Raw genomic sequence first — 27,864 nt, 5'->3', positions numbered from 1 at the left:
ACAGTCATAATCAACACATATCACAGACAGCAGATCATTAAAAAAAGTTTGATGTGGACTTAGGAGGCTTGTAAACATTCAGAAACATAGTTCGTACGGGTCTCTTTACCTGGAGAGCCAAATGTTCAAAAGAGTCAAATTTTCCCAAAAACACCTTTTTACACTTTAGTGAATCATTAAACAATGATGCTACTCCTCCACCTTTCCTTTGCTGTCTGCTCTAACAAAGGAAATTGTAGTTTGGAGGTGTTGACTCCATCAGTATAGCTGCTTTACTAAATTCATGCAGCCATGTTTCTGTTAAAAACATTACATCACGGTTATTGTCAATAATGAAGTCATTAATTAACAGGGATTTTCCTGACAGAGATCTAATGTTTAGTAAACCCAGTTTATATGACTTGGTGGTTGATGGTGTCTCTGTGGCAGGTTGCATCTGACAGTTTATGACTTTTAAGTACGATTGATTATTCCTGTTTGTTTTCCTTTTGTTTTTCTTAATTCTGCCACGTATCATAACAGATATTCCATATTCTCCATCAAGAGGCCCAGGCTGATGCTGGATGTGGTCTTGTCTGATAAACGTGCGGCCAGGGCCCAGTGTACATCACAAAGAAGTTATCTGAAGGTCCTCAGGATAGGCATGTTCTGTGATATGTAGAGGAGGAGGAGGATCTGGACCTCTGTGTCCTTTGAAAGATGCTGATTTAGTCACAGAACTGTGGTTTTCAGTATTAATATGTGGAGAGGATGTCAACTGTAGACCAATCTTAAGGACTTTGTTCATGGTATGAGAAAAATCAAGAAAAGGAACTTCTGGGCTTTGTGGAGAAGAAGGGGAGGCGGGTCCAGTCTGGACCGGTGTTCGTGACGATGGAGGTTCTTGGTCCTGTCTTTGTCCTGCTGAGATCTGGGATGAATCCTCCTGTAGCTTTGACGTAGCCTCTTTCTGTGTCATCTTTCTGGCCATCTTTATCTTGGCTTGTTCGGGCTGTACTGGGCTTATCATTTGTTTTGGCACTGGTTGAGCTTTGTTTTGGAACAAAGCTGATGGTGCATGGTTCACAGAATAGAAGATGTTTGAAATCAGCCGTTTTGCACCTGACCTATTTAGAGAGAAACCATTTCTGTTGAACAGATGTCTCTTCTCCCAAAAGATGTTAAAGTTGTCTATGAAGGTTACAGTTGTTTGTTTGCATGTTTTTCCAGCCATTTGTTTAGCATCAGAACTCTGGGGAAAATCTCGTCTCCACAATTAACGGGCACATGAGGGGCGCTGAGAAACACATTGACATTAAGGCCATCAACTAAGTTCAATAGACAAATGTAATCCTCTTTCAATACTTCTGATTTTCTTATCCAGAGGATGTCGCCCAGGGCTTCAGCTTGTATTATGAGTTTTTCCAAGGTCGGACGTTCTTTCAAGAATCTTAGAAGGATGCCTGATATATCAGAGACACCAGGCCAAAGTTCCTGACGTTATACATCAACACCTCTGTGTTTTTCTTGTTACAGAAATGTTTAATCCCATTTACAGATATATTGCATAATATCAGGGTCCTTGGCACCGTGGCATGTCTTTTCTCTGGTAGCTTAGTGTTGACATACCTCTGAATGTTGTTGTGATTCTCCTGGGTCACATCTTGGAGCGGAGCAAATCTGTTTCGTAACAGAATTCCAACATTTCCAGCAGGCTTAGTCCTATCATTTGTTGTGGGAACAGTCCGCTGTTTCACTTGTCCTGGGACAGTTCTCTGTAGTATCGGCCAGTTTCCTTTGTCTAGGTGCGGGGTTTGTTGATCCTTTGGTCTTGCACCCAGAGTGGTACAGGGATTCTCATTTTCCTCAGGGATCTGTTTGTTCAGAGGTGGAGCAGGTGGTGGGCTGGTGCAGAGAAAACAGCCTGATCCTGAACGTGGAGAAGACAAAGGAGATCATCGTCGACTTCAGGAAGAACCGGCCTCACCACGCTCCACTGCTCATCAACAGCTCAGCTGTGGAGGTGGTCAGCAGCACCAAGTTCCTGGGGGTGCACATCACTGACAACCTCAGCTGGTCTGTGAACACCACATCACTGGTGAAGAGGGCACAGAAACGACTGTACTTCCTGAGGAGGATGAGGTGAGCCTACCTGCCCCCACCCATCCTCACGACCTTCTACAGAAGCACCATAGAGAGCATTCTGACCAGCTGTCTCTCTGTGTGGTGTGGAGGCTGCAGTGCCTCCGACTGGAAGAACGTGAGGAGAGTGGTGAGGACCGCAGACGGGATCATCAGGGCTCCTCTTCCCTCCATCAAGGACATCTCATCACAGCACTGCGTTTCCCGAGCCCATAACATCATAAGAGACCCCTCACACCTACACCATGGACTGTTCTCCCTGCTGCCCTCTGGGAAGAGGTTCCGCAGCATGTGCTGCAGGTCCACCAGGTTCTACAAAAGCTTTTTCCCTGCTGCCATCAGACTGTTGAACTGCTGTTGAACTGCTGAACTATAACCCATAAACTCTGCACAACATTTGCATATTTGCATATTTTGCATCACTGCATCTCCATCTAGCATTACAAATGCTGCCAAACTCTTAGTTTTTAAATGCATTCTTGCACAAATGCCCTTTGCACAATCAAATTCTGTACATACAAATGTTTTAAAAAAATACTCACCTGTACACTGTGACTTCTCCTGCATTGTCTACATTTTAAATTGCTTACTTTTAAATCACTGCTGCACCCTATACTGTAATGAAATTTTTACTGCAATTTACAAGCTGTATGCAACAAAATTTAATTCTGTACGCACTCTGTGCATACAAAATGACAAATAAAGTTGTCTTAGTTTTAAAAAAAAAGGGTAAGGCAAGAGGCAGGGATAAAGAAAAACACTTAATAGTCGAACACAGGCAGGCAGGCCAGGAAATGCTGGAGGTTCTACTCAGACAAGGTTTTCGAGGATCTGGCACCTCATCAGTAAAATAAGGTTTTAATGAGGAGAAAAGGAGCAACAATGTTCAGGTCAGAGTGTCTCCTGGTGGAAACATCTCAGAGACATGAGGAGCTGCTCTTTTCTCTCAGTTGTTCTCCTCTCTGTGATCTCTCTGCATATCCTAGCTTCTCCCTTTCCTGATGGCATCTTCTCGTATTTTGGACCTTGAGTGATTTCCTGGCATGAAACTCAGCAGGATGTTCTGCAGACCCAGCTTTAGTGTCTTTCCCTGCTCTCCTCTCCATCTTTCCTCACCAACCTGATCGGTTCTAGTTGCAGCGAGAGTGAAACCAGGAGCTGACTAACATTGAGTTTCCTCTTTACTGCTTGGTTTGTAAATCTGCATCCATAGATTCATCATCAAGCTCTGTCTAAATGCAGATAACCAGATCTAAATCAGGACTGGAAACAGATGTTGATCTGGAAGACAAGGACTGCTTGGGGAGTTCTGTAGAGCAGAATATTACAGTGGAAAGTCATTATAAGAAGAACCCAATATAACTTTATTTGAAGTTTGTAGAATATTTCTAGGTCTAGTCTTTAAAACCGGTTATTATTGACTTGATGATGTGAACATATCTGCATCCTGCAGATCTGAAGTCATTTCAGTGTAAAGGTGTAATAGAGGCAGTTTTCCTGCTCTGACTTTCAGTCCAGTGGCAGCAGGATGACTTTGTTATTGGTAAAACCAGAGATCCTTAGTTTACTCATCTTAGACTTAGACTTAGACAACTTTATTTGTCATTCTGTATGCAGAGTGCACACAGAACGAAATTTTGTTTGCACACAGCTTGGAAAATCATGGTAAATTGCAATAAATTACAGTAAATTACAGAGTCCATTTTGTGGCTTCAGCAGTTTCGGCAGTTCAACAGTCTGATGGCAACAGGGAAAAAGCTTTTGCAGAACCTGGTGGACCTGCAGAGGAAGCTGCGGAACCTCTTCCCAGAAGGCAGCAGGGAGAACAGTCCATGGTGGGGGGTGTGAGGGGTCCCCAATGATGTTACGGGCTCGGGACACAGCACTGTAATCTGCAGAAGATGGAGATGCTGGTCCACCAGAAACGTCTGAACAGCTCAAGGTTCACCTGGACCTGCTTATGGTTTATAGTTCAGAATCCAGTCCAGTGATGTAAACAGCAAATTCACTTCAAGATCTCATTGTCCAAGTTCAGTCAAGAATCACAGCAATGATGGATAAAGACCTTGATGCCAGATAGTTTCAGGATCAACTGGGTTCATATTAAAGCTTCCATCAAGATTCACCTTTGAAGCTCCTTTTAGGCTCCATAATTAAGACGGGAACTGAAAGAACCAGAGGAAGCTGAAGAGCTCATCTTTAGAAAGCAATTTTGTCACAACCTGATCCTGTTCCTGCATGTCTCTAGATGAAGCAATCCCATGATGCATTGCTGCACCAATCTGACTCTAAACTCTCACTCTGGGCTTTGCTCCAGATCTCCTGAGGAAAAACAGCAAGCTTCAACCTTGATCCTCTGGATTACAGGAACCAGACTTCATCGGCTTGTTGGCTTCCCAACATCTCTCTGCTTTTGCTGAAGAAACTTCTAGTTTTTTATCACTTTACTGATCATTAATTAAAATTAAAATATGTGTTGCTCTAAATGTTCAGAACAGTTCTGAATGGAAGAGACTGGATGGAGACATTTATAGAGTGATGGTCTGAAGCTGCTGTGGTCTGGATCAAATCAATTCACTTTATCTATAGAACATCAGTTACCAACATGTCATCTGAAGGGACTTTACTAAAAAAAGAAAAGATAAATTAAACTAATTAAACTGTAGAGCCCACAGAACTGTTTTACCTTCAGGGAAGCTGAACGGAGCAAAGAAAAGTCTACAGAAACTGGACGAATTGAACTCTGATGGTAAATCTTCTGATGGCTCCAGTTTGCACTGAGAGGTTTTATTCAGCAGTTTAGGGCTGAAGGAACTCAGGCTTTCCGCACTTTTACAGTTTTCTGGAAGTTTGTTCCAGATAAGTGGAGCATAGTAACTAAATGCTGCTTCTCCGTGTTTAGTTCTGGTTCTAGGTATGCGGAGAAGGCTGGAGCCAGAAGACCTTAGTGGTCTGGAGGGTTGATACACTGATAACAAGTCTGTGATGTCTGTAGGTGCTAAACCATTCAGGGATTTATAGACTAACAGATGTCTTTTATAAGTTTATTCTCTGAGATACAGGGAGCCAGTGGAAGGACTTTAGAACTGGGGTGATGTGCTCTACTTTCTTAGTCTTAGTGAGGACGCGGGCAGCAGTATTTTGGATCAGCTGCAGTTGTCTGATCCACTTTTTAGGCAGACCTGTGAAAACACTGTTGCAGTAATAAATTCTACTAAATATAAACGCATGGATTAGTTTTTCCAGATCCATCTGAGACATTAGTCCTTTAACCCTGAAAATGTTACTAAGGTGATAGAAAGCCGACCTTGTAATTGTCTTTAGATGCTTCTGGAGGTTCAGGTCTGAATCCATCACTACACCCAGATTTCGGGCCTGATCAGTGGTTCTTAGCTGAAGCAGCTCAAGCTGTGTGCTAACTTTTGATCTCTCCTCTATTGGTCCAAAGATTACTGCTTCATATCATGGTTCAGTTTTGGCCTGGCTCTCACATAGCTCAGCCTTCACTCCCTCAGCAATCAGTCACACCTGTTAGGCACCAATTAGTCAGTACTCAATCCACCTGCCAGTCTCTCTATATAAGCTCACTTCAGTTTGCTCCTTGTCGCCGGCTCGTCTTCAGTCTCTACCAACACCACGCCTGTCAAGTCCTGTTCTCATCAGGTTCCGGTCACTCCACGTCTGTCAGCCAAGTTTGCTCCCTGCTTTGTTGATGGATCCCTTGCTGCCCCTGTGCTCCAAGTTTGAATAAACTTCGAAAACAAACTCTGTGTGTTCGTGCTCTGTCCGGGTCCACGAAGACAAGATAAGATAAGATAGTCTTTATTGATCTCACATTGGAGAAATTCACTTGTCACATCAGCTCAATAGTCAGTCAATAGTCAGGAGAAGGTGCCAAAAGTAGGAAAAGGTGCATCAGTTGTATACAGTGTATCTTCTTATATACAGTGGATCAAAAAGAAAATGAGAAAAAAATAAGAATAAAATACAAAGAAATTGGAGTGGGCAGATGATGTCATGTGTACTTTCCCAGTTATACACACACACACACACACACACACACACACACACACACACACACACACACATATATATATATATATATATATATATATATATATATATATATATATATATATATATATATATATATATGTGTGTATTGACATATATTCACTTGGTGATAGCAGCAGAAGTCACTTCTTTCAGGATTATTGCACAGGTTATCACACAGTGAATTAAATAGATCATTGCACATTGGTTATTGCACATTAGTTATTACAGTTATGGTTACAGTTACAGTGCAGCATTGTATAATCTGATAGCAGCAGGGATGAATGACCTGCGGTAGCGCTCCTTTTTACAGACAGGATGTCTAAGTCTGGCACTAAAGGAGCTGCTCAGTTCCTCTACAGTCTGGTGCAGGGGGTGGAAGGTGTTGTCCATGATGGATGTGAGCTTGGACAACACCCTCCTCTCAGCCACTTCCTCCACAGAGTCCAGAGAGCAGCCCAGGACAGAAGTGGCCTTCCTCGCCAGCTTATTCAGCCTCTTTCTATCCCGCTCTGTGCTGCCTGGAGCCCAGCAGACGACAGCGGGCTGAGGCCACCACAGAGTCATAAAAAGTTTTTAGCAGGGGTCTGCTCACTCCAAAGGACCTCAGCCTCCTCAGGAGGTGGAGGTGGCTCTGGCCCTTCTTGTATAGAGCATCGGTGTTATGAGTCCAGTCCAGTTTATTGTTAATGTGAACACCCAGGTATTTGAAACTCTCCACAGTTTCTATGTCCTGCCCCTGGATGTTCACAGGTGAGTGAGGTGGGGGTCTTCTCCTAAAGTCGATCACCATCTCCTTGGTCTTACTGGTGTTTAAACACAGATGATTTTTCTCACACCAGTCCACAAAGTCCATGATGACCGACCGGTACTCCAGCTCGTTCCCCTCAGGCACACAGCCCACGATGGCCGAGTCATCAGACAACTTCTGAAGGTGGCAGCTGTCCGTGTTGTAAATAAAGTCCGAGGTGTAGAGGGTGAAAAGAAAGCAGCCTGGGGGGATGTCGCTTGGTCCTGAGGCTTTCCTCTGTTTAAGCCTCCTCAGCTGTCCTCTCACCTGCATTGGTGTGACTTTGAGGGGGGAGGAAGGCAGGTCCAAAGGTGTGGATGGGTCGGGGGTTGATGAGAGTGGCTGCAGGGGGGATGGTAGTTCTCTGGGGGGCTGGTGGTTGGAGACGTGCGGAGGGTTGACGGCAGGGAGGGGGCCAGTGTGGGGGGAGTCAAGACGTGTGAAGAATGTGTTCAGTTCATCTGCAAACTTGGTGTCACCGTCTGCAGCCCTGCTGGTCCTCTGACCGAAGCTGGAGATGTTCTTCAGACCTCTCCACACATCTCTGACGTTGTTCTGCTCCAGCTGCTCCTTCATCTTCTTCCCATAATTCTTCTTTGCCGCCCTGATCTTCCACTGGAGCTCTTTTTAAACTCTACGCTGCTCCTCTTTGTCCCCTGAGTAGAAAGCCCTCTTCTTCTGGTTCAGAAGGACTTTCAGCTTAGGGGTCACCCAGGGGTGGTTGTTTGCAAAGCATCGTAGCCGTCGTGTTGGCACAATGCTCTCCACACAGAAGTTCATATAGTCAGTGATACATTCAGTCAGGTTGTTGGTGTCATCACCATGACAGCTTTGGAACATGCTCCAATCTATGCTTCTGAAACAGTCCCTCAGTCTCTCAGTGGCCTCATCTGACCAAACTTTCACTGACTTCTTGTGTGCTATTGTCCTCCTCACCAGTGGAATGTAATGGGGGAGCAGGTAAACTAGATTGTGGTCAGAGCGTCCGAGTGATGGGAGGGGGGGCGGAGGTGTAGGCGTCCTTAACATTAGCATAAAAAGGTCCAGCGTTTTATTACCCCTTGTTGTACACGTGACGTACTCGGTGAGCGTGGGGAGGGTGGAACGAAGGGGGGCGTGGTTGAAATCCCCTGTGATGAGCAGGAGAGCGCGGGTGCTCTGTCTGCAGTTTGTTTACCGCGCCGTGAATCCGCTCACACAGGTCCACCCCTTGTTAATGTCTTTAATGACCGCCCATTACTAAGGGGTGGAACTGTTTCTGTTGAATTTGCATGTTATCTAAGCCATTACAAGGCCTTTGTTTGGGCAGTAGTATAAAGCTTATTCATTGTTACTCTAGACCTTTTGAATTGAGAAAGCTTCCTGGAGATGAAGCGAAACGTCTCCAACTACGGAAAACAAGTTCAGTTGCTTTGTTTTTTACTTTTTTTGGAACTTCCTTCTTAAACTTTCATCATTTTCCCTTTTTAGTTTTCTCTTTTCCCTGTATTGCATTAACTGATAAGTTTTTCCCACTATGCGTACTTACGTACTTAACGTACTTACTAAAATATCACCCTTCTCCCTGTCAGTTACTGCTACTATATTGTTTTTATTAAGTATCGGATAATTCCATTCTCTTCTATCTCCTCCCATTTTTTATCATTCCCCAAACTTCCCCTATCTTTGTACTACTACCAATTTTGTCACAAAAATTTCTCCAATATGCTCTTTTTGCTGTTCTTATTGTTCTTCTTACTTTTGCCTGGGATTTTTTATATTCAATTAAATGTTGAAAATGATGAGACCTTTTAACCAATTTAATTGCTGTATTTCTTTTTTTGATTACTTTTTTTACACTCATCGTTCAACCATGGGACTAACTTTCTCCTATTTCTTCCTGATGTCTTTGGAATAGACTCCTCAGCAGCTGCCAAAATACACCGACTGATCTCTTGATTCATACTTTCAATACTCAAATCATTCTGAACATTTAAAATTTTACCTTCACATAAGTTGTTAAATTTTTCCCAGTTTGCTTTCCCAAATATCCACTTTCCTCCTATCATTTCAGGACTCTGTACCTGATCCTTAAATTGCTGGTTATAATGTAATGATCACTAGCAAAAGACATATTTTTTAACTTGCCAATCACATAATGGAGCTAAACAACTAGAAACAAATGTTAAATCCAAAACAGATTCCTTACCTGGCTTAGTATCAATTCTTGTCTTCTTACCATTATTCAAACATACAAGATTATTACTATCTAACAAATCTTCTAAAACTTTACCATTATAATCAACTTTTTCACTTCCCCATAATAAATGATGCGCATTAAAATCTCCACACCAAATAATATTTCCTTTAATATCCATCTCCTCAAGTTTACTTATCTCAAGCTTCTTACAAGGATTGTAAAAATTTATAATCAATATTACCTTCTCTTTTACTCATATTTCAGTTGCTACATACTCCAAATCCCCTTTCCTTTCAATACTTTTATATGGAATACCTTCTTTAATCAGAGAAAGACACCCGCCCCCATTTCCTTGTTTTCTATCATATCTCACTGCAATGTATCCATATACTCTGCAGTCTAAAAAAAGGCTTCAGCCAAGTTTCCTGTATACAAATTATATCAGATTTTACTTGCTGCTTACAAATAATCTGTTTAAAATCTTGACCATTTGACAAAAGACTCCTTGCATTCCTTTGTAAGATTAAAACTATCCTCCTTGACTTGCTTGACTACATAATTCTCCCCTTATATATTCCCATGGAATATTCTTCAAATCTAAGCAATGGCATGCTGCTTTAACAATAATCTGAATCCTTTCTGTCTTTGATTTCACATCTAAGATTACATTTATTACTCCTGCAATAAAAGTTACCATTTTCTTTTTTTTTCCTCTTCTATTTTCCTTTCAACTATTTCCATAACATTTTGAATAAATTGTTTTTCTCCTGTCAAAGATTTTCCATTTGTTTCTCCTTTTCAACCATCTTACATGCTTCTGCATATGTTACTTTCCCATAACTTTTGTTTTCTGTATACTTATTTGCTGTTTCATCACATCACATCCCCAAAAAGCAACACTATGCTCTCCTCCACAGCTACAACAATTTGGTTTTACTCCAACTCCACATTTTCCATATTCATGGTCTCCAGAACATCGGGCACATCTCCTTTTTCCTTTACACATTTTTGCAACGTGTCCAGATTCCTGACAGTTGAAACATCTTACTGGTTTAGGCGCAAATTCCCTGACACTAAATCTTATCAAACCAAAGAAAACCTCCTTCGGTACTTCTTTTGTTTCAAACTCTACCAAGACAGTTTCTGTTTCACCTTTCTCTGGACCCTTTGTCATCCTCCATGCTCCTTTTACTTCCCTATTTCTTGCCTTTAGTTTCCCAACTAAATCTTTCATATTTACATTTAAAGCCACTCCTGTGATAATTAATTTACTTCCATTATTTCTTTATTCACCCACTCTAACTGTTCTAACTTTGACTTTACACAACCACTCAAGTTTCTTCGCCTTTTCCTCCTGAACTTCCGAATTACATCCTATCAGAAGATTTCCGTCTCTCAGTGTTTTCGCATATTTAATTTCTCCATCATGCGCTTTAAGTGCTTTTGTTAACTTAAATGGATCATTCTTCTTGACCCCTTCCCCTTGCTCAAATCTTACTGTTATATTCATATTTTTCAATTCTTCTGCTCTTTCCTCAATGCCTTCACTATCAGTGTCTTCTGTACTTTCCTCACTTCGTTTTTTCCTCTTACAGAGGATAGCTCACCACCGTCAGGGTGTGAATGGGTGAATGACTGACTGTAGTGTGAAGCGCTTTGGAGGTCGTCAAGACTAGTTAAAGTGCTATACAAGTACATTTACCATTTACCATTTACTTTCAGCGGCTCGCTGCTTCTTACCACCCTTCCCCACCTTTTCCCACTCTCTTTCTTCATTTTGACCACCCATCCCTTCCTCGTCACTACAATCCACACTATTCCAGTCACTTCTTTCTACGTCCATTGTTGCCATGTTCTAATTTGAATCGCATTTATCATCAAAAGTTCAGTTCCAAACTTTTCTGTCTTCGTGCTACCGCAATCATACGTGGCTCTCTCTTCCAGCTTCTGCTTCAGCTTCTGCTTCTGCTTCTGCATCTCCTCACGTGGACTGCTCTGTTGTCAGGCGTCCAGCAGTGAGTGGAGAAACAAAGGGAGCTTAAATACTGTGAGGAAGGGAGCTGGAAACAAAGGCAAGGGTAGATTGGTTAAATAAGCACAGGTGTGGAGAAGGAGCTAGGAGAGAAACTGAGGAGAGAGAGAGCTAGTGGCAACAGGGGGCGAGAGAGCAACAAAGGAAAGCAGGCAGAAAGTATTTAAACAAACATGCAAAAACCCAGAACTGTGTAAACCATGACATAAATGATTTAGTGAAAATGAGTGTGGATGTACAAAGGTCTTTATGCTGTCAGTCTGGGACCAAATGTCAGAGTTTCTCTGGGATTCAGCTTCTCTGCTTCTTGACTCTGAGCTCTTTAGTTGTCGCCTTAAATCTGTTGAACTGTGGATCCTAAACACCTTTACTGAAGCGTCTCTGTGGCTTGGTTCCCATTTAATGCCACGCTGAGCTGAACATCTTTCCCAATCATTGCCTCCTTCTTTCTCTCCTCCTCCTTCATCCAGCTGCTTCAGTCTGAAGCTGCGGCTTGTTTGGAGCTGAGATCCTCAGTCAGAAGAAGCTGGAGGATCAAAAGTTGGATGTGAAGCTCGCTGCAAAGTGCTTTATATGATTACAACATTGGAAAATAAAAACTTAATAAAAGCAAGTAAAAAAACGGTTGGAATAAAATGCAGAAAAATTTAAAGCAACTTAAACATAAGAAGACGTAAACTAAAAGCAAATATTAATCTAGTATTGGTTGTCCTTGCTGGATTATTGAAGGATTGATGTGAATCTTTTCTGTTCAATAAATGAACGATAGGAGTGAGACTTTATTCATAGTTTTATGTTTAAAAATAAATTACATTTAGCTTATATAAAATGGCAGGTAGTATGCATCACAAACGAGTTGCTGCTAATAGGTGTTGAGTTTCTGTTCCCCACTGAATTTATCATGTCAGAGACGCCACCGTTCATCAACTAAAAATTACAATAACAGCAAATATAAATAAAAGAAGTGGTCTATAAAATAAGGAACCACTCTAACCTATCACGCCAGAGTGTGACTCGCAGCGCTGTGAAAATGTTGTGAGGAGTTTTTCCTGCACTGTAGAGACAGCTGAGCATGATTCCTGTAGAAACAGATCCATTAATCTGTGGATCAGAAATAGAGACAGATCCAGCATATTTATTCTGTTTATGACCAGATTATTTTCTCCATAAGCGGTCTGGTTTTCATGAATATGAAACTTTATTTACAAGTTTTGGATTCCTTTGTTAAACCTGAAAATATTCACAACATTTGTAATTCTTTAACCAATCAGGACAAGTAACTTAATGTTTATTTAGAATAAACTTTAAATAAAACTTTTCACAGACTATAGATTAGGGGTGGGCAAACTTTTTGACTCGGGGGGGCACAATAGTTCTTAAATTGTACAGAGGGCTAGGCCAGGAGCAGATGTATGAAGTATTTGTGTAGACTAAAAATGATGTGAAACCCATTGCATGAAGGTTTTTGCCTCTAACAGGTAGAAAAGCATGAATATCCAAGGCTTATTGTACAAATTATTTTTTTTTTTTGTACAACATAGTGAAATCATGTTCACTTTCAGGAGGAACAGTGCTTTTGGTCTCCTTTTTTGCCTCCAAGTCAGGAGTTAGTTTTATTGCGGTGATTCTCAGGATACAGCTGAGATGTTGGTCTGTTAACTTGGATCTTTGGTCTTTGGTGAACTTCATGATGCTGAACGTCGGCTCATGCACGTAGGTTAAGCAGAACGGCAGCAGCATCTTCTGTGCTGTCCTCCGCAGGTTTGGAAACGTGGCTTTGTTAAGTAAAGCATAAAAGTCATTCAGTCTAAGAGAACTATTCCTTTAAAATGGAGTCAGACTGAAGATCTGAAGCAGCTCCTGTGGTGCTGCTGCAGGATCTTGTGATAACGGGCAGGAAGGACATCAGCTGAAGGGATTTGTCTTTTCTTTTTCAGAATCAGAGAACCGATGGCAGAATTCTCTGTGTAGGTCGTTCAGTAATTGGCTGTAATTTTTCATGTTTTTGGCAGCTTCTGTTTGCAAGGCTAACGTGGGAAAATGAGCGAAAGATTTGTTTTTGAAATTTGTTCGGAGAGTAAGGTGAGCTTAGATTTAAAGCGTCCCACATGTGTGTACATGTGAAAAACTGATCTTTCCCCTCCCAGCTGTTCAACTGTGGATAACTTTTGTTTATCTTGTGGTTTTATTTTTCTATAGCTCTTAAAATTGTTTTGAATTGTGATGTCATGCACATTTAAGGTTTTTATCTGTTTTTATCCTGTTATTTTCATATACATTTTTATATTTTATCTATTTTGTCTCAGCATGTTTTTGTTTGTATTTTAGCTTGTAAAGCACTTTGTTTCCCATACGGATTGTTGAAATATGTAAATAAAGTTTGATTTTGATTGATTCTCCTGTAGCTTTAAGTTCAGATCATTCATGTGGGAAAATATGTCCACAGCAAAATAAAAGTCACAAAGCCAGTTCTTGTCCCTCAGCTGCTCAGGAAATTTGTCTGATTTTTCCATTAATGGCAAAAATGACCAAATCTCTTCTTTCAGCTCCCACACTCACAGGAACACTCAATCTGGTCACTGAGCTCTCTGAACTGGTCCAAGGTGGATGATGTGAAGCTCTGCTGGTCTCCTTTAGATGATGAAGACGAGTCTGATTAATATTTCACATAATTTCCTGTTTCAGCTCATTTTCTGTCTTATTGGGAGATATATTTCGTCCCGACTTCAGATTTTAAATAAATTAAACTCAATTAAAAAACTTCTGGATGTAACGTTCTGTGAGGAATCCTATTTGAGCCAGACACGGAGCTGATGCCAAAAGATTTATTAATGCAGAAGATGGGCAGTCCAGGTAAACAGGAGAATCTTGGGCAGACTCAGGTAACAGAAACAGGTTAAAACAGGTGACGGACAGGTAAACAGACGGATCAAAAAATACTGGACTGTTCTTACCACTGGCGGAGTGAGTGGAAGCAAAGCAAGACATCCTGGCGACGAACAGAAAACTAAGGCGGGCTTAAATAGGTGAACGGAACAGGAGAACAGGGCGGAACTAATTAACCAAAACAGGTGAAAGCAATAGAAGGAACCTACAGACTAATAAAGAAAACCACTAAGCAAATAAAACCAAGACTAGGAGACTACAAACAGACAAAGCACAAATCAAAACAACACAACACAGAAATAAATCCTAAAACAGAAAAGTTGACTAACTGAAAATAACCAAAACCACAACAGAACATTACAGAGCCCCCCCCTCAAGGGCGGATTCTAGACGCCCTTACGTCTCTACCAAGAAAACTAAATAAAAGTCTGACCGGGCGGGTGGAGGGGGCTACAGGCAGGAGGGTCAGAAAAAAGACAAAACAACCAAAACAAGAGTCCAAAACAGAAAACAACCCACATCGGGCGAATCCAAACTAACAGAAAATCTCCAAAACAGTTCCCCCAACAGAGAGTCCGGCGGTCTTCCCGGCGGACGACCCCAGCGAATCAGGAAGTCTGGCGGTCTTCCCGGCGGGGGGCCCCTGCGTGAGAGGCTCTCCGGCGGACGGCCCCGGCGTGACAGATTCTCCGGCGGACGGCCCGGCGGACGGCCCAGACGTGACAGGTTCTCCGGCGGTCGTCCCGGCGGACGGCCCAGACGTGACAGGTTCTCCGGCAGATAGCCCCGGCGTGACAGGTTCTCTAGCGGACGACCCCGGCGTGACAGGTTCTCTGGCAGATGGCCCCGGCATGCTAGGCTCTCCGGCGGACGTCCAGGAGGCCGTCTACGGAGCAGGAACCTCGGAGACCGGCGGCGGAGCAAGAATCTAGGAGGCCGGCGGCGGAGCAGGAATCTAGGAGGCCGGCGGCGAGATCTGGAGAGAGAGAAGACAAAATCCGGCGCCGGACTACAGGGTAGGGAAGGCGTCAAACTCAAGGATGCGGAAGGCACCGGACTATAGGCTGAGGAGGGCGCCGAACTACGGGCTGAAAGAGGCGCCAGACTAAAGACTACGGGAGGCGACGCCGTATTAGTGGCTACAGGCGGCGGCGCCGTGTTAATGACTGCAGGCGGCGGCGTCTGGTTAGTGGCTACAGGCGGCGGCGCCTGGTTAGTGGCTACAGGCGGCGGCGCCGTGTTAATGGCTACAGGCGGCGGCGCCTGGTTAGTGGCTACAGACGGCGGCGCCTGGTTAGCGGCTACAGAAGGAGCCTGACTACAGGCGACCGAAGGGGAAGCCTGGCTACAGGCGACCGAAGGGGAAGCCTGGCTACAGGCGACCGAAGGGGAAGCCTGGCTACAGGCGACCGAAGGGGAAGCCTGGCTACAGGCGACCAAAGGGGAAGCCTGACTACAGGCGACCAAAGGGGAAGCCTGACTACAGGCGACCGAAGAGGAAGCCTGACTACAGGCGACCGAAGAGGAAGCCTGACTACAGGCGACAGACGAAGGAGCCTGACTACAGGCGACAGACGAAGGAGCCTGACTACAGGCGACAGACGAAGGAGCCTGACTACAGGCGACAGACGAAGGAGCCTGACTACAGGCGACAGACGAAGGAGCCTGACTACAGGCGACGGAGGAAAGAGCCTGGCGACAGGCGACCGACGAAGGAGCCTGGCTACAGGCGACCGACGAAGGAGCCTGGCTACAGGCGACTGGAGGGGAAGCCTGGCTACAGGCGACTGGAGGGGAAGCCTGGCTACAGGCGACTGAAGGGGGAGCCTGGCTACAGGCGACTGAAGGGGAAGCCTGGCTACAGGCGACTGAAGGGGAAGCCTGGCTACAGGCGACTGAAGGGGAAGCCTGGCTACAGGCGACTGAAGGGGAAGCCTGGCTACAGGCGACTGAAGGGGAAGCCTGGCTACAGGCGACTGAAAGGGGAGCCTGACTACAGGCGACTGAAAGGGGAGCCTGGCTACAGGCGACTGAAGGGAATGCCTGGCTACAGGCAGCTAACGTGGGGGCCTGGCTACAGGCTGCTAAAGTGGGAGCCTGGCTACAGGCGACTGAAGGGGGAGCCTGGCTACAGGCTGCTAAAGTGGGGGCCTGGCTACAGGCTGCTAAGGTGGGGGCCTGGCAACAGGCTGCTGAGGTGGGGGCCTGGCTACAGACTGCTGAGGTGGGAGCCTGGCTACAGGCTGCTAAGGTGGGAGCCTGGCTACAGGCTGCTAAGGTGGGAGCCTGGCTACAGGCTGCTAAGGTGGGAGCCTGGCTACAGGCTGCTGAGGTGGGAGCCTGGCTACAGGCTGCTGAGGTGGGAGCCTGGCTACAGGCTGCTGAGGTGGGAGCCTGGCTACAGGCTGCTGAGGTGGGAGCCTGGCTACAGGCTGCTGAGGTGGCCACAGGACTACAGACTACAGAGGCCACCGGGCTACAGGCTTCAGAGACCACAGGGCTACAGGCTTCAGGAGACCCCGGGCTGCAGGTTTCAGGAGACCCCGGGCTACGGGCTTCAGGCACCAAAGTCAGACCCTTAGCCACCAGGAGTCTCAGAATCAACTCCTGGAGGGTCTCAGAAAGAGATGTCCAATAAAGTCTCTCCCAGAACTGGCTGTCCATGAGGGCTATCTGAGGTCTGGACTTGTAAAGAACACCATGAGGCTCTAGGTCTCCAGGGGGTCCCGGTTGTTGCATCCCCTTCTGAGGTCCTGGATGACCGAAGAGCGAAGGATCCCCCTGGGTTCCAACGTCGCAGGTCCGCGACGGACCACTCTGGGTTCCAACGTCGCAGGTCCGCGACGGACCCCTCTGGGTTCCCACGTCGGACGTCAGCGACGGACCCCTCTGGGTTCCCACGTCGGACGTCAGCGACGGACCCCTCTGGGTTCCCACGTCGGACGTCAGCGACGGACCCCTCTGGGTTCCCACGTCGGACGTCAGCGACGGACCCCTCTGGGTTCCCACGTCGGACGTCAGCGACGGACCCCTCTGGGTTCCCACGTCGGAAGTCAGCGACGGACCCCTCTGGGTTCCCACGTCGGAAGTCAGCGACGGACCCCTCTGGGTTCCCACGTCGGACGTCAGCGACGGACCCCTCTGGGTTCCCACGTCGGACGTCAGCGACGGACCCCTCTGGGTTCCCACGTCGGACGTCAGCGACGGACCCCCCTGGGTTCCCACGTCGGACGTCAGCGACGGACTCTCCTGGGTCAATGTGTCGCTGGCCAGAAGAATCAGGTCCTCCTGGACCCCCTCATAGGGCTTGACAGGAGCCGAGGCGTCGGTCAGACTCACGGTGACAGACCCAGAAGCCGAGGCGTCGGCCGGTCCCTTGGTGACAGACCCAGAAGCCGAGGCGTCGGGCGTTTCCTCGGTGACGGACCCAGAAGCCGAGGCGTCGGCCGGTCCCTCGGTGACAGACCCCGAAGCCGGGGCGTCGGCCGGTCCCTCGGTGACAGACCCCGAAGCCGGGGCGTCGGCCGGTCCCTCGGTGACAGACCCCGAAGCCGGGGCGTCGGCCGGTCCCTCGGTGACAGACCCCGAAGCCGGGGCGTCGGCCGGTCCCTCGGTGACAGACTCAGGTCGGCAGTAGAATGTTTTGAGAGCTGACCTATAATGCCCCTCCACCACCTTTAATCTCTGCTCCAGCTCCTCCGAATAATGGCTGAAGAGAGTCTCCCTTAGGCGTTTAATGAGGGGAGCAAATGTCCTTATCTTGTCCTCCAAGACTTTGTAATCAGTCTCTTCAGCGCCACTAGGAGGAGCTGTGGGCGGATTCGGACAGGGAAGTGGAGGACCCCGGTCCACTGAACAGGAAGCGGCCGAGGACGCCGACGGAGCAGCCGGCAAAGGCTGAGAAGCTACGGCCGATCGCTGCTCCGAACGGCTGGAGGACTGATTAACAGGCCGCCGTCTTCTCCTCCGGTGGCGGGATGGCGGGCTTGGCGGGGACTCCAATCTCTCCTGACGAGACGGGACCGCCGACGCCCGCGGCGATTCATGCGCCTCATCGTCCAGAGAAGGGAACGGGATCGAGTCCAGAAACAGGTCCGGACGGAGCTTCCGGATCACCTCCGCGTCGACCTCCAGGAAGACGTCTGGATCTGGAAGGCACCGCGGTGAAGATGATCGAACGGAGGGCTCCGGTGAGTGACTTATGAGGCAGGGGTGGGGGGGTGGAGAGTCTGTCTGAGATAGCATAGCTCCTCCAGAACGGAAAAAAACGTGTCGGCTTAGGATTCATTTGACTGGCCAGGATGTACTGTAACGTTCTGTGAGGAATCCTATTTGAGCCAGACACGGAGCTGATGCCAAAAGATTTATTAATGCAGAAGATGGGCAGTCCAGGTAAACAGGAGAATCTTGGGCAGACTCAGGTAACAGAAACAGGTTAAAACAGGTGACGGACAGGTAAACAGACGGATCAAAAAATACTGGACTGTTCTTACCACTGGCGGAGTGAGTGGAAGCAAAGCAAGACATCCTGGCGACGAACAGAAAACTAAGGCGGGCTTAAATAGGTGAACGGAACTGGAGAACAGGGCGGAACTAATTAACCAAAACAGGTGAAAGCAATAGAAGGAACCTACAGACTAATAAAGAAAACCACTAAGCAAATAAAACCAAGACTAGGAGACTACAAACAGACAAAGCACAAATCAAAACAACACAACACAGAAATAAATCCTAAAACAGAAAAGTTGACTAACTGAAAATAACCAAAACCACAACAGAACATTACACTGGAAGTACCTTTATTCCGGTTATTCTGGAATAAAGGTACTGACATGTCTATTCAAATATTCATTTATTAACAACAATTCAACATTATAAATAGATCAACCGAAAAAGTACAAAAAAGAAAGATTTCTGAAGTGCAAATTTAGTGTTTAAAACACTCAAGCTTCATTGGACCAGAACCTCCTCTGCTCACCAGAACACTCTAGAGTCCAGTATGAAGCCATCAGTCCAGCAGCGGCCCAGTGGACCTTCAGGGTTCTGTTAAAGTTCTGAAATAAAGGTTGACTTCTGCTGAGATGTTCTGGACCAGGACCTGAAGAGAAGTTTGACCATCAGAGCTGCTGCTGCTGCTGCTGCTGCTGTCAGTCCCAGTGCAGCATAGAGGCTGGTCAGGGACGTGCAGAGACCGTTGGAGGGGCAGGTGCTCAAAGTTAAAAGAGGGCACATGGGGCACGGATTTAAAACACGATACAGAAACATACCTTGCTATACAACCGGCTGAAATGTACCAACCCATACTATAAAGAATGTAACATGGAATCAAAGCGTAGGTTTGATTTGAACTTTGATTTGAACTTTAACCATAGGGACACTATTGGTCCAAAGCTTCATTGGTCCTATGCAATATGCAATATGCATGCTCCTATTTCTGTATGCTACCTGAGTGAAGTTGCCCCCCCCCCCCCCACCACCTTCTTCAAATCAGACGAAATGGGTGTCAATTAACTCGACTCCGTTTGTGCTGGTTTGTGCAGCCAAAATATTCCATCTGTGCTGCTTTGGTTTTGAAGATATTAATGAAAAGGTGAAGGTCAAAAGGTCAACCAGCCCCCCCCCACCCACACATACACACACACACACACACCTTCTTCAAATAAGACAAAACTGGTGTCAAACGTTTGTGCTGGTTTGTGCAGCAATTTTGTTTTGTTTGTGCCGCTATCATTTTAAAGATATAACTAAAATGTGTCTAGAGGTCATCAAAGGTCAACCAGCCCCCCCCCCCCCCCACACACACACACACACACACACCTTCTTCAAATCAGATGAAAACAAAAATGGGCTTTTAGATTAATTAATCAAACAGGTTAAAAAGATAACATATCAAACTTTTTTTAATAAAAACAGGAGCTATGAACTTTTAACTAAATTTGTTAAACTTAAAATAGCTCAATTAATATCTAAAGCAAGAAATAATTGTCTTCCTAATAACTTAATGAAACTGTTTGCAGAAAGGGAAAGAGGGTATGATCTAGCGGGGTAATTAAAAATTCATCTTATCAGAACAACATTAAAACGTATGTGTATTTCAATAGCTGGAGTTAAACCACAGAACAGTCTAACAGAATAACTAAAACAAAGTAAAAATATGAGCCAGTTCACAAGAAAAGATAAAATGCTAATTCTAAATACATATAAGAATGGAGCATTTTAAAATTTACATTTTGAAGGAAATGTTAAAAAAAGTAAGTGAGCTAAAGGATGGGAAAAAGCTGAGGCAGCAAAAAAAAAAAAAGCACAAACATGTCAGTTATTGCAGAACATGTGGTTTCAGACGCTGCTCTTAGGGGATGTTGTGTCTGGTTTCTGTTTCTCTTGGAGCGGTTTAAGGTTGCTCTCATAATGTCATTCACATGATCCATTGTGGTTTTATTCAGTCAGTATTTATTATAGATCCAGTCTGTCAGCAGGTAGTAGCTCCAGTCCTCTCCTGGTAACTAGAGGCAGTGACTTAATGGTTTTGCTCATTGACTCATTATAGAAGAAACCTGGTGGTACAGAGACTGAGGAGTTTAATGGTCATGACTCTCATGGAGCTGCAGGTGAAGAAGAAGGAAAACTGAGTAAGTTTATCTGAGTTTCTCTTGATTCCTTTGGATAAAAATCAAAGTTAGTTCAATTAAAACCTTTTTATAACAATATAATCCAAAATCTCTGTATCTACCTGCTCAGGTCAAAACATCTGCAGCAATAACTTTTAATCTTCTAGAATTTGTTTTCCTGTCTGAACTGTTGTTATAGCTGAAAGTTTTACATCCTAAAAAAGAAATGCAGCTTTGTGAATCATCAAGATGTTCTGTCATATTTCTCTGATCATCCTATAATATAAACAATATAAAGAAGTGATGATTTATTCCAGAGTCCTCTGATGGTTGCAGAGAGGCTGAATGTGGCTCTAGAGTAAAACTCTGAGTGGTCGGTACGACTATAAAAGCTCTGATTAAATTCAGTCCATTCACCATTTCTAGTCTCAGGAGATCAGATTAATCTGTTCTATTTTATTATCAACCAGTTTTCATCTGTCTCAGACTTTTATTTAGATTTAAGAACAAATTGATCAGAAACTTTAGATAAATTAAAACGACTGATTTATAAAATGTGATTTGTTTCAGAACTAAAAACACAAATGAGACACAAGTCGACCTGGTTAATAAAAAACTGAATGTTGATCTTTAGTCAAATAGAATAGATGTTCTTTCTTGATCCAGTTAATGATCAGATTCAGATTCTGGGTCCCTGAACAAGACCCTTAACCCCTAATTGCTCCCAGGTGCCGCACAGTGGCAGCCCACTGCTCCCCAAGGGGATGGGTTAAGATGCAGAAGTGAATTTCTCCATTGTGAGATCAATAAAGTTCAATTAATTTTATTATAAATGAAGATTTCTAGATTCTTGTTCTACAGCCGTGTTTTATTAGTTTCAAAATCCGAACCTTTTGGTGCTTTGAGAGAAGAGGAGTGAAGAAAAATTGTTGTGTTTAGAGTCAGCTGACATAGATGATTATTATATGATGACAAATATTTGGTTATTTCTTTGTAAAAAGCACAACAACTATCCGCAACATCTACTGAAAACTCCCATGACTTCAACACTAGTTTTAGTTTCTTTTCCTGGTGAGTAATCATGTTACCAACTTAAAGAAGAAGTTAGAAGTTCTAACCTGATAGTGAATCATCGGGATAAAGTGAAGAATACTCTTACTATAAAAACAGATCAGAAATGTTCTGTTTCCAGCAGAAAGCTGATCTCTTCTGTCCGGTTCTGACCATCTAAGATCTTTTAGTGGATCTGAATGAAACCAGAACTTCAGAACAGTTTCACTGAGTGTTATCAGGCAACGTTCACACTGCAGCCTGAAGTGACCCAATTCCGATTTTTTTGCCCATATTCCACATATATCTGATCTTTTTATTACAGTCTGAACAACACAGATCGGAATTTTTCAAATGCGACCCAGGCCACTTGGATATGTGGTCCTGAATCCGATACGTATCTGATCTTTTCAAATGCGACCTGTGTCTGTGTGGCCGGGTCGCATTAATCCGACCTGTACGTCACCAATACTCGACAAACGTCACTATTCTGCATCCTGCTATGCAGAAGCGGGAAGAAAGACGACATCCATAGCGGACTACAATGAGAAGAGCAGTCAATGGAGGGAAAGCTAGAAAATAATTCAAGAAAGTTATCATTTTCTCCTTACCACCGGTCTGGTTTCATAAATATTGATCTTAGATTCAAGAAAATGTGATCAAAAAGTTTATTTTTGTCTTCAAACCCCTAAAAATACAGATAAATTACAAATTCTTTAACCAACCAGTATAAAATTTCATCCAACAGGTTTTTATAAAATCTGATCAGTTTGTTGTGTTGTTAAGGGTCGTGAAGGTTTTGCAGCTAAAGCAGAAATATATTTAGTGCGTAAAATGGTTATTTGGACCATAAAGGCTGCTGATCTCTGCTCTGAACATTTCACTGTTCCAGATTTAAACCTGCAGTGAACACAGATCTCCTTCAGAGCCATCAGACAAGCTGAATTCAGAAGTTTCCATCTGAAGGAGCTGCGGTTGAAGGTCAGACTGCGACGTTAGGAGTTCAGATGTTGCTGGTTGTGTGTTGCTGATGCTGGAGCTGATGTGTTGCTGACTCTCCTCCTCTGTCTCCTCTCACAGGGAGAAGATGATCTGCAGGATCCTGCTGCTCATCATCCTCAACTCATGTCTCTGTGGTCAGTTTCCATCTTCTCTTTGTTCAGTCTAAATCCATCAATAATCAGTGAAAAGTCTGTCAGTGAAGGGAACACTTCAATCCTCCAGCTGCATCTGATCAAGCAGTTTGACTTGAAGAGCATCAAGCAGAGCTCTGACAGCACAGAGAGCATCATGGGACAGAAAGCTCTAGAGATGTAGTTTAAAGACTCCCATGTTCCAGTTTTCAGTGTGTCTGCTCCTCTCTTTCCCTCTCTGTCTCCTCAGCAGCAACATTTGTAGTGAATGTGACACAGAGCTCCTATCAGGCAGAGGAGAACCACAGCATCACTCTGGAGTGGACCTTCACCACCACACCTGATCGATCCTGGAGATATCTGTTCATCCTCTGTCAACTCTTAGCTTCTGACAAAGGAATAATCCTGTATCAGGTCCATGATGGTGTCGAGGTGTCAGAGTCTCAGGATGAACAGTTTTCAGGACGAGTCCAGAGTGACAAAGACGTCCTCAGAGAAGGACGAATCAGACTCCATGTGTCCAGACTGAGGACTGAAGACTCTGGTCTGTATCTGTGTGATGTGGAGACTAATGATGGTTCTGGTTCTGGATCCCTTCAACTGAGCATATCTGGTGAGAAGAAATATTTTTTTTTCTGGTTCAGTTAAACTGTTAAACTGCTGTGTTGTAGTGCATTTATACACTGTTTAAAGTTATTTAATGTTTACTTAATAACTCTCTGTCTGTTAAGTATTGTCTAGTGATGATCAGCTCTTAAGCTGATAATAGGACAATGGTTGAAAGGGATGAATTTGAGCACTAAGGAGCTTTTAACAGCAAACTCTGCACACACAGAATAAAGGAGTGACAACTTCTTTTGAAGTTCAAGAATTTAATAACAGAAATGAAATTAACATCCAGAGAACATCACCATATAATGCTGTTTATCTGAATTATTTCAATTAACAAATCCTCTTTACTCAGCTAGTGAAACTTAACTAAACTACTAAGCATATAAAGATAAAAAGAAGCTAAGCTAAGGAACTATTTACATGCAAAAGTAAACAAAAGACAAAACAAAAGTTGTTGATCATCATCAGAATAATACAGTGAATCCTGTTCACTGCAGATCTGATTCCAAAAGCATGGAATGGAGTTAAATTAGCTTAACTAATTTAGAAAAACCTTTAGCATGTTTTCAATTCATTCACAATGAATGAGTTAAAACAAGCTCCTTTGAATGTCTGTAAATCGGGAGCTAACAGAAGCTAATAGCATTTTGGCTAGCGGACTTTTGGCACTAACAAATAAAAGCTTCGGTTTTATTTTAGTTATCATGAGTGGGCTGGAAAACGTAAACATTAATGTCCCATGAATGTATAAAACTTTTGTGGAGATAACCTTTGTTATAACCATAAAAACACACTTGACAATGACATGGTAACGAAAGCTAGCAATGAGCTATTCCATTAGCCTTTTGTTTTAAAGCCACCATGCAAACGATTTACAAAACATTTCCAAATGACCATTTAACTTCTCCCTCTGGTTTCTCTGTCCAACCTGTCGGTGCCTCATGTGAGCTCGGTCCACTTTAGCAATCCAAGGAAGGAGTACTGAAAAGCAGGGAAAATCGTTGGTCTGTTCAGTGGACTAGCGTGCAGCTCTGCAACCTATCAACATGTGGTCAGAATCGGAGGCCTGATGTCCGGCATACAGCCCCGACCCGGACACGGTTTCAGCAGGTTCTCCTCTCAGCATGGGGAAGTGGCTCCTTGCCGATTTTTCAGCTCCATCTGGAGTCTGCATTCCTGTAAAGGCTGAGGAGAAATAAACAAAGCTGTTTCTGCGTGGCAGGATTCTTCCCTCCTGCTCCTGACGCTGAGGTTAGGACAGCAGACTTAACTTTTATTTTCCCGGTTATCCCCGGGCGAAGAGGGATCTCTCCCAGGTGCTGGTTCCTTTTCTTTTGGGCCCGTGAGCCCTCATAATTCAGGGGAAGGAGACCAGGTGGCTTGCTAGTCCCCCTCTCCTCGGCAGCCCCAGGAGAAAATTGGTGGTCGTCTGGAGAAGTGGTCTGAGAGAAGGTCAGGAATGCTTTGACCTTTTTGTCTGTGGGGGTGGTTTATAGAAGCACCCTGCTGAGAGAGAGGCCGTCCTTGCCTGGACTCTCCCTTGTGGCTGTGGAGGACGACTGAAAGACTGCGGGTTGTCCTGTGGGAGCACGCTTGTGCACTGATTGCACCCTGCAGAGAGGCTGTCTCTCTGAAAATGTGAAATTCTTTTGCTCACAAACCTCTTTAGAGTTTCCTCCAGTAAAATTTTCAGAATTCAATCTGACTTCATTTTTCATCATGGCTTTAATATGGCACAACAGCTGAGAAATGCTTTGTAATGTTTGTCTGTATTATACATAGTATATAAATAAAGTTGACATTGACAGAAGTCATTGTGAGGCTTTCTGCTGTGTTCTTCTTCTCTGTCCTGCAGTTCAGAAAAACATCGCAGCTGTACCTGGAAAGAACGTCTCTCTGCCATGTCAAATCCCCAACAAGAAACCTGATGTCTTTGTAAAGTGGACCCGACCTGATCTAGAGCCAGAATATGTCTTCCTGTTCAGAGATGATCAGCTGGATCCAGAACTCCAGAATCCATCTTATCAGAACCGGGTGGACCTGCAGGACAGACAGATGAAGGATGGAGACGTGTCTTTGGTTCTGGAGAACGTGACGCCAAACGACAGAGGAACATACGAGTGTCGAGTTTTTCAGAGGGCAGCAAACCGAAGGAAGAGACGCTCCTTGACCTTTGACCCCATCGCTGTCATCTTCCTTGATGTAGCTCCTCCTCCAGGTGAGCTGTCAGTGCGTCTCTTTGTCTTTAGAGTTTCCAGCAGCTCCTTGGAGTTTTTCAGCTCTAAATGTCAGAAAGAATCCAATTAAAATGTCTAAAATAAACATAGAAGTAACAATGAGAGGGGGAAGGGGGGAAAGTCCCTTCATGCCTGAATGTGGTTCTGGTTCTGCAGTGAAGGTGTCAGATCAGATGTTTGTGTTTTCTAAAGATGTTGTAGATGAGAGTCTGGAGAAAGCAGCTGGTCTGGATGCAGTAGATGATGTGTCAGCAGTTTAGAGAGCAAATGGATCCTGTTGGGTTCTGCAGCTCTACTCACACCTGATTCTGTTTTGCAGAGAACATGAAGGGACGCACCGAGGATGGAAGCAGTCATCAACGTGCTGGACTGATGGCTGTAGCTGGACTGATTATCACAGTAGCTGTTGGAGTAGTTGTCATTAATAAGTATTCCTCATTTTTAAAGAAGTAGATTGTAGGGGCTAAGCCGACGCTTAAAGCCACCAGGTTGCTTTCAAACCGGAATCTTATGGTTGATGCACATTTGCCTTTTCTGGTGAAACACACACCAGTGGCTTTAAGCTTCAGCTTAGCCCCTACAAAGAATCAATCAATCAATCAATCAATCAATCAATCAATCAATCAATCAATCAATCAATCAATCAATCAATCAATCAATCAATCAATCAAATTTTATTGTCAATTACAATTTGCATTGCAATCAAAAAGTCAGTTCCAGTACAACCGTCCATCACATACACTTAAACAAACAAACATTTTGGGGGAACAATAGACTGAGGCCTTGCATTGCCAAGGAACGCAGCCAGTAGGCCGCTGCTATCAGCACAGCCGTTAGGTGCATTCCTCCAACCAGCCCCGGACCCCGCCTACAAGGAGTCCACGAGGCGGTGCCTTTAAATCTGTCGAAGGAAGATTAAGAACATGGGGGAAAGTGGAGGGAGAAAAAGACGAGAATTTATCATAATGTAAAAAAACGTTACAGTATGAGAAATCCTACGTAAAAAACCTCATTGCATGAAAGCACAAATATAACGAGACACATATATGCAGAAAGGTAAACATTTGAGAGTGGTCGGGTGATTTGTGAGCATCAGTTTATGTGTGTCTTGTGTGAAGTGTTTGTATTTCCGTCCTTGATGTTATCAGCCGCCCAACAGTTCAGAAAAAACATCCACAGATGTCAGCGAGGAAAGAGGGAGCGGGTGGGGGGGGGGGGGGGGCTGTGCGATCTCGCCATAACAACTCAGGGGAGAATTTAGATAGTGGCGGAGTCCGATTAAAAACTTTGTTAATTTGTTGTGAGAACAAGCTGAACCCAACTTTTTTCCTTCAGCTTTAAAGTCACTGGCTCCAGGATCCAATATTCCAATATTCCAATCGATGGGCTAGTTAACATTCACACTTCCAGGTTTTATCCAATCTCACCTCTGTGTACCACAACCGCGGTCAGCTTATCAAGGCGTCCGTTTTGTTCATTTAACGCCTTAGTGATCACGACGACTGCCACGGGCAGCCTGATCAGGGCCATGTTGACCGTCATCAGCTTCTGAAGGTGTTGATACATTAAATATCCTCCGAGGCCAAAAAAGAGGAATCCAAGTATCGTAAATCCGAATAAGTAGACATCTTCGACATCCTCAACAGAAAGACTCGAGAGGCACACCGTGGATCATTTCTCCCACGGGTCCAAGATGTGACCCGCAAAATAAGTTCCGTCGGGAGAGGCGCGCTCCCCGGTCCTTTGCTTTCCAGTTAAAAAATGTGATCAATAAGATAAGATAAGATAGTCTTAATTGATCTCACATTGGAGAAATTCACTTGTCACATCGGCTCAATAGTCAGTCAATAGTCAGGAGTAGGAAAATGTGCATCAGTTATATACAGTGGATCTTCCTATATACAGTGGATCAAATAGCGTTGAGAGACCAGCTGATGAGATCCATAATTTCCTTAGAGCTTTCGGCTGCTATGAAGAAATGGCACAAAGACACAAAACAAAGCAAATAGCAGGGCAGAGGGGGCAGGGTAATAGCAGATAAGGAGCTCTGGAGAGCTGAAGAAAAACCGACCGACCTCAGAGAGAGACAGAGACAGAAAGTCCGAACTTGTAAATTGCTCCATAAAATATATGCAGTCTGCCTTGTTAGCCTTTTCTTACACA

The 27,864-nt window shown here is 44.4% G+C and overlaps 1 protein-coding gene across 2 annotated transcripts; it reads left to right on the top strand.

Annotated features, from left to right (window-relative positions):
* The first annotated feature begins 20,563 nt into the window (after positions 1–20,563).
* Positions 20,564–26,309, top strand: LOC110368188 (polymeric immunoglobulin receptor-like). 2 transcript variants are annotated; one of them, XM_036146868.1, is made up of 6 exons: positions 20,564–20,690; positions 22,612–22,700; positions 22,800–22,855; positions 23,106–23,465; positions 25,320–25,682; positions 26,021–26,309. In XM_036146868.1, the coding sequence occupies exons 3-6, from the start codon at positions 22,807–22,809 to the stop codon at positions 26,152–26,154; spliced, it is 906 nt and encodes a 301-aa protein (XP_036002761.1). In that variant the 5' UTR covers positions 20,564–20,690; positions 22,612–22,700; positions 22,800–22,806; the 3' UTR covers positions 26,155–26,309. The 2 variants fall into 2 exon arrangements, with proteins under 2 accessions (XP_036002761.1, XP_036002760.1); XM_036146867.1 differs by lacking the exons at positions 20,564–20,690; positions 22,612–22,700 and having other exon boundaries at positions 23,103–23,465; positions 26,021–26,300.
* The last annotated feature ends 1,555 nt before the right edge of the window (positions 26,310–27,864 follow it).

This window comes from Fundulus heteroclitus, chromosome 14 (genome assembly GCF_011125445.2).
Source record: "Fundulus heteroclitus isolate FHET01 chromosome 14, MU-UCD_Fhet_4.1, whole genome shotgun sequence".
NCBI lineage: Eukaryota > Metazoa > Chordata > Actinopteri > Cyprinodontiformes > Fundulidae > Fundulus > Fundulus heteroclitus.
The sequence above is the reverse complement of the archived record's forward strand: the minus strand, read 5'-3'. Positions and strand labels throughout refer to the sequence as shown.

Excerpts from the sequence above, each read along its gene's own strand:
- LOC110368188 (XM_036146867.1), top strand. The coding sequence starts at position 22,807 with ATGATCTGCAGGATCCTGCTGCTCATCATCCTCAACTCATGTCTCTGT. Across the intron at positions 22,856-23,102 it reads CCTCAACTCATGTCTCTGTG|CAGCAACATTTGTAGTGAAT; the intron begins GTCAGTTTCCAT and ends CTGTCTCCTCAG. Across the intron at positions 23,466-25,319 it reads CCTTCAACTGAGCATATCTG|TTCAGAAAAACATCGCAGCT; the intron begins GTGAGAAGAAAT and ends TCTGTCCTGCAG.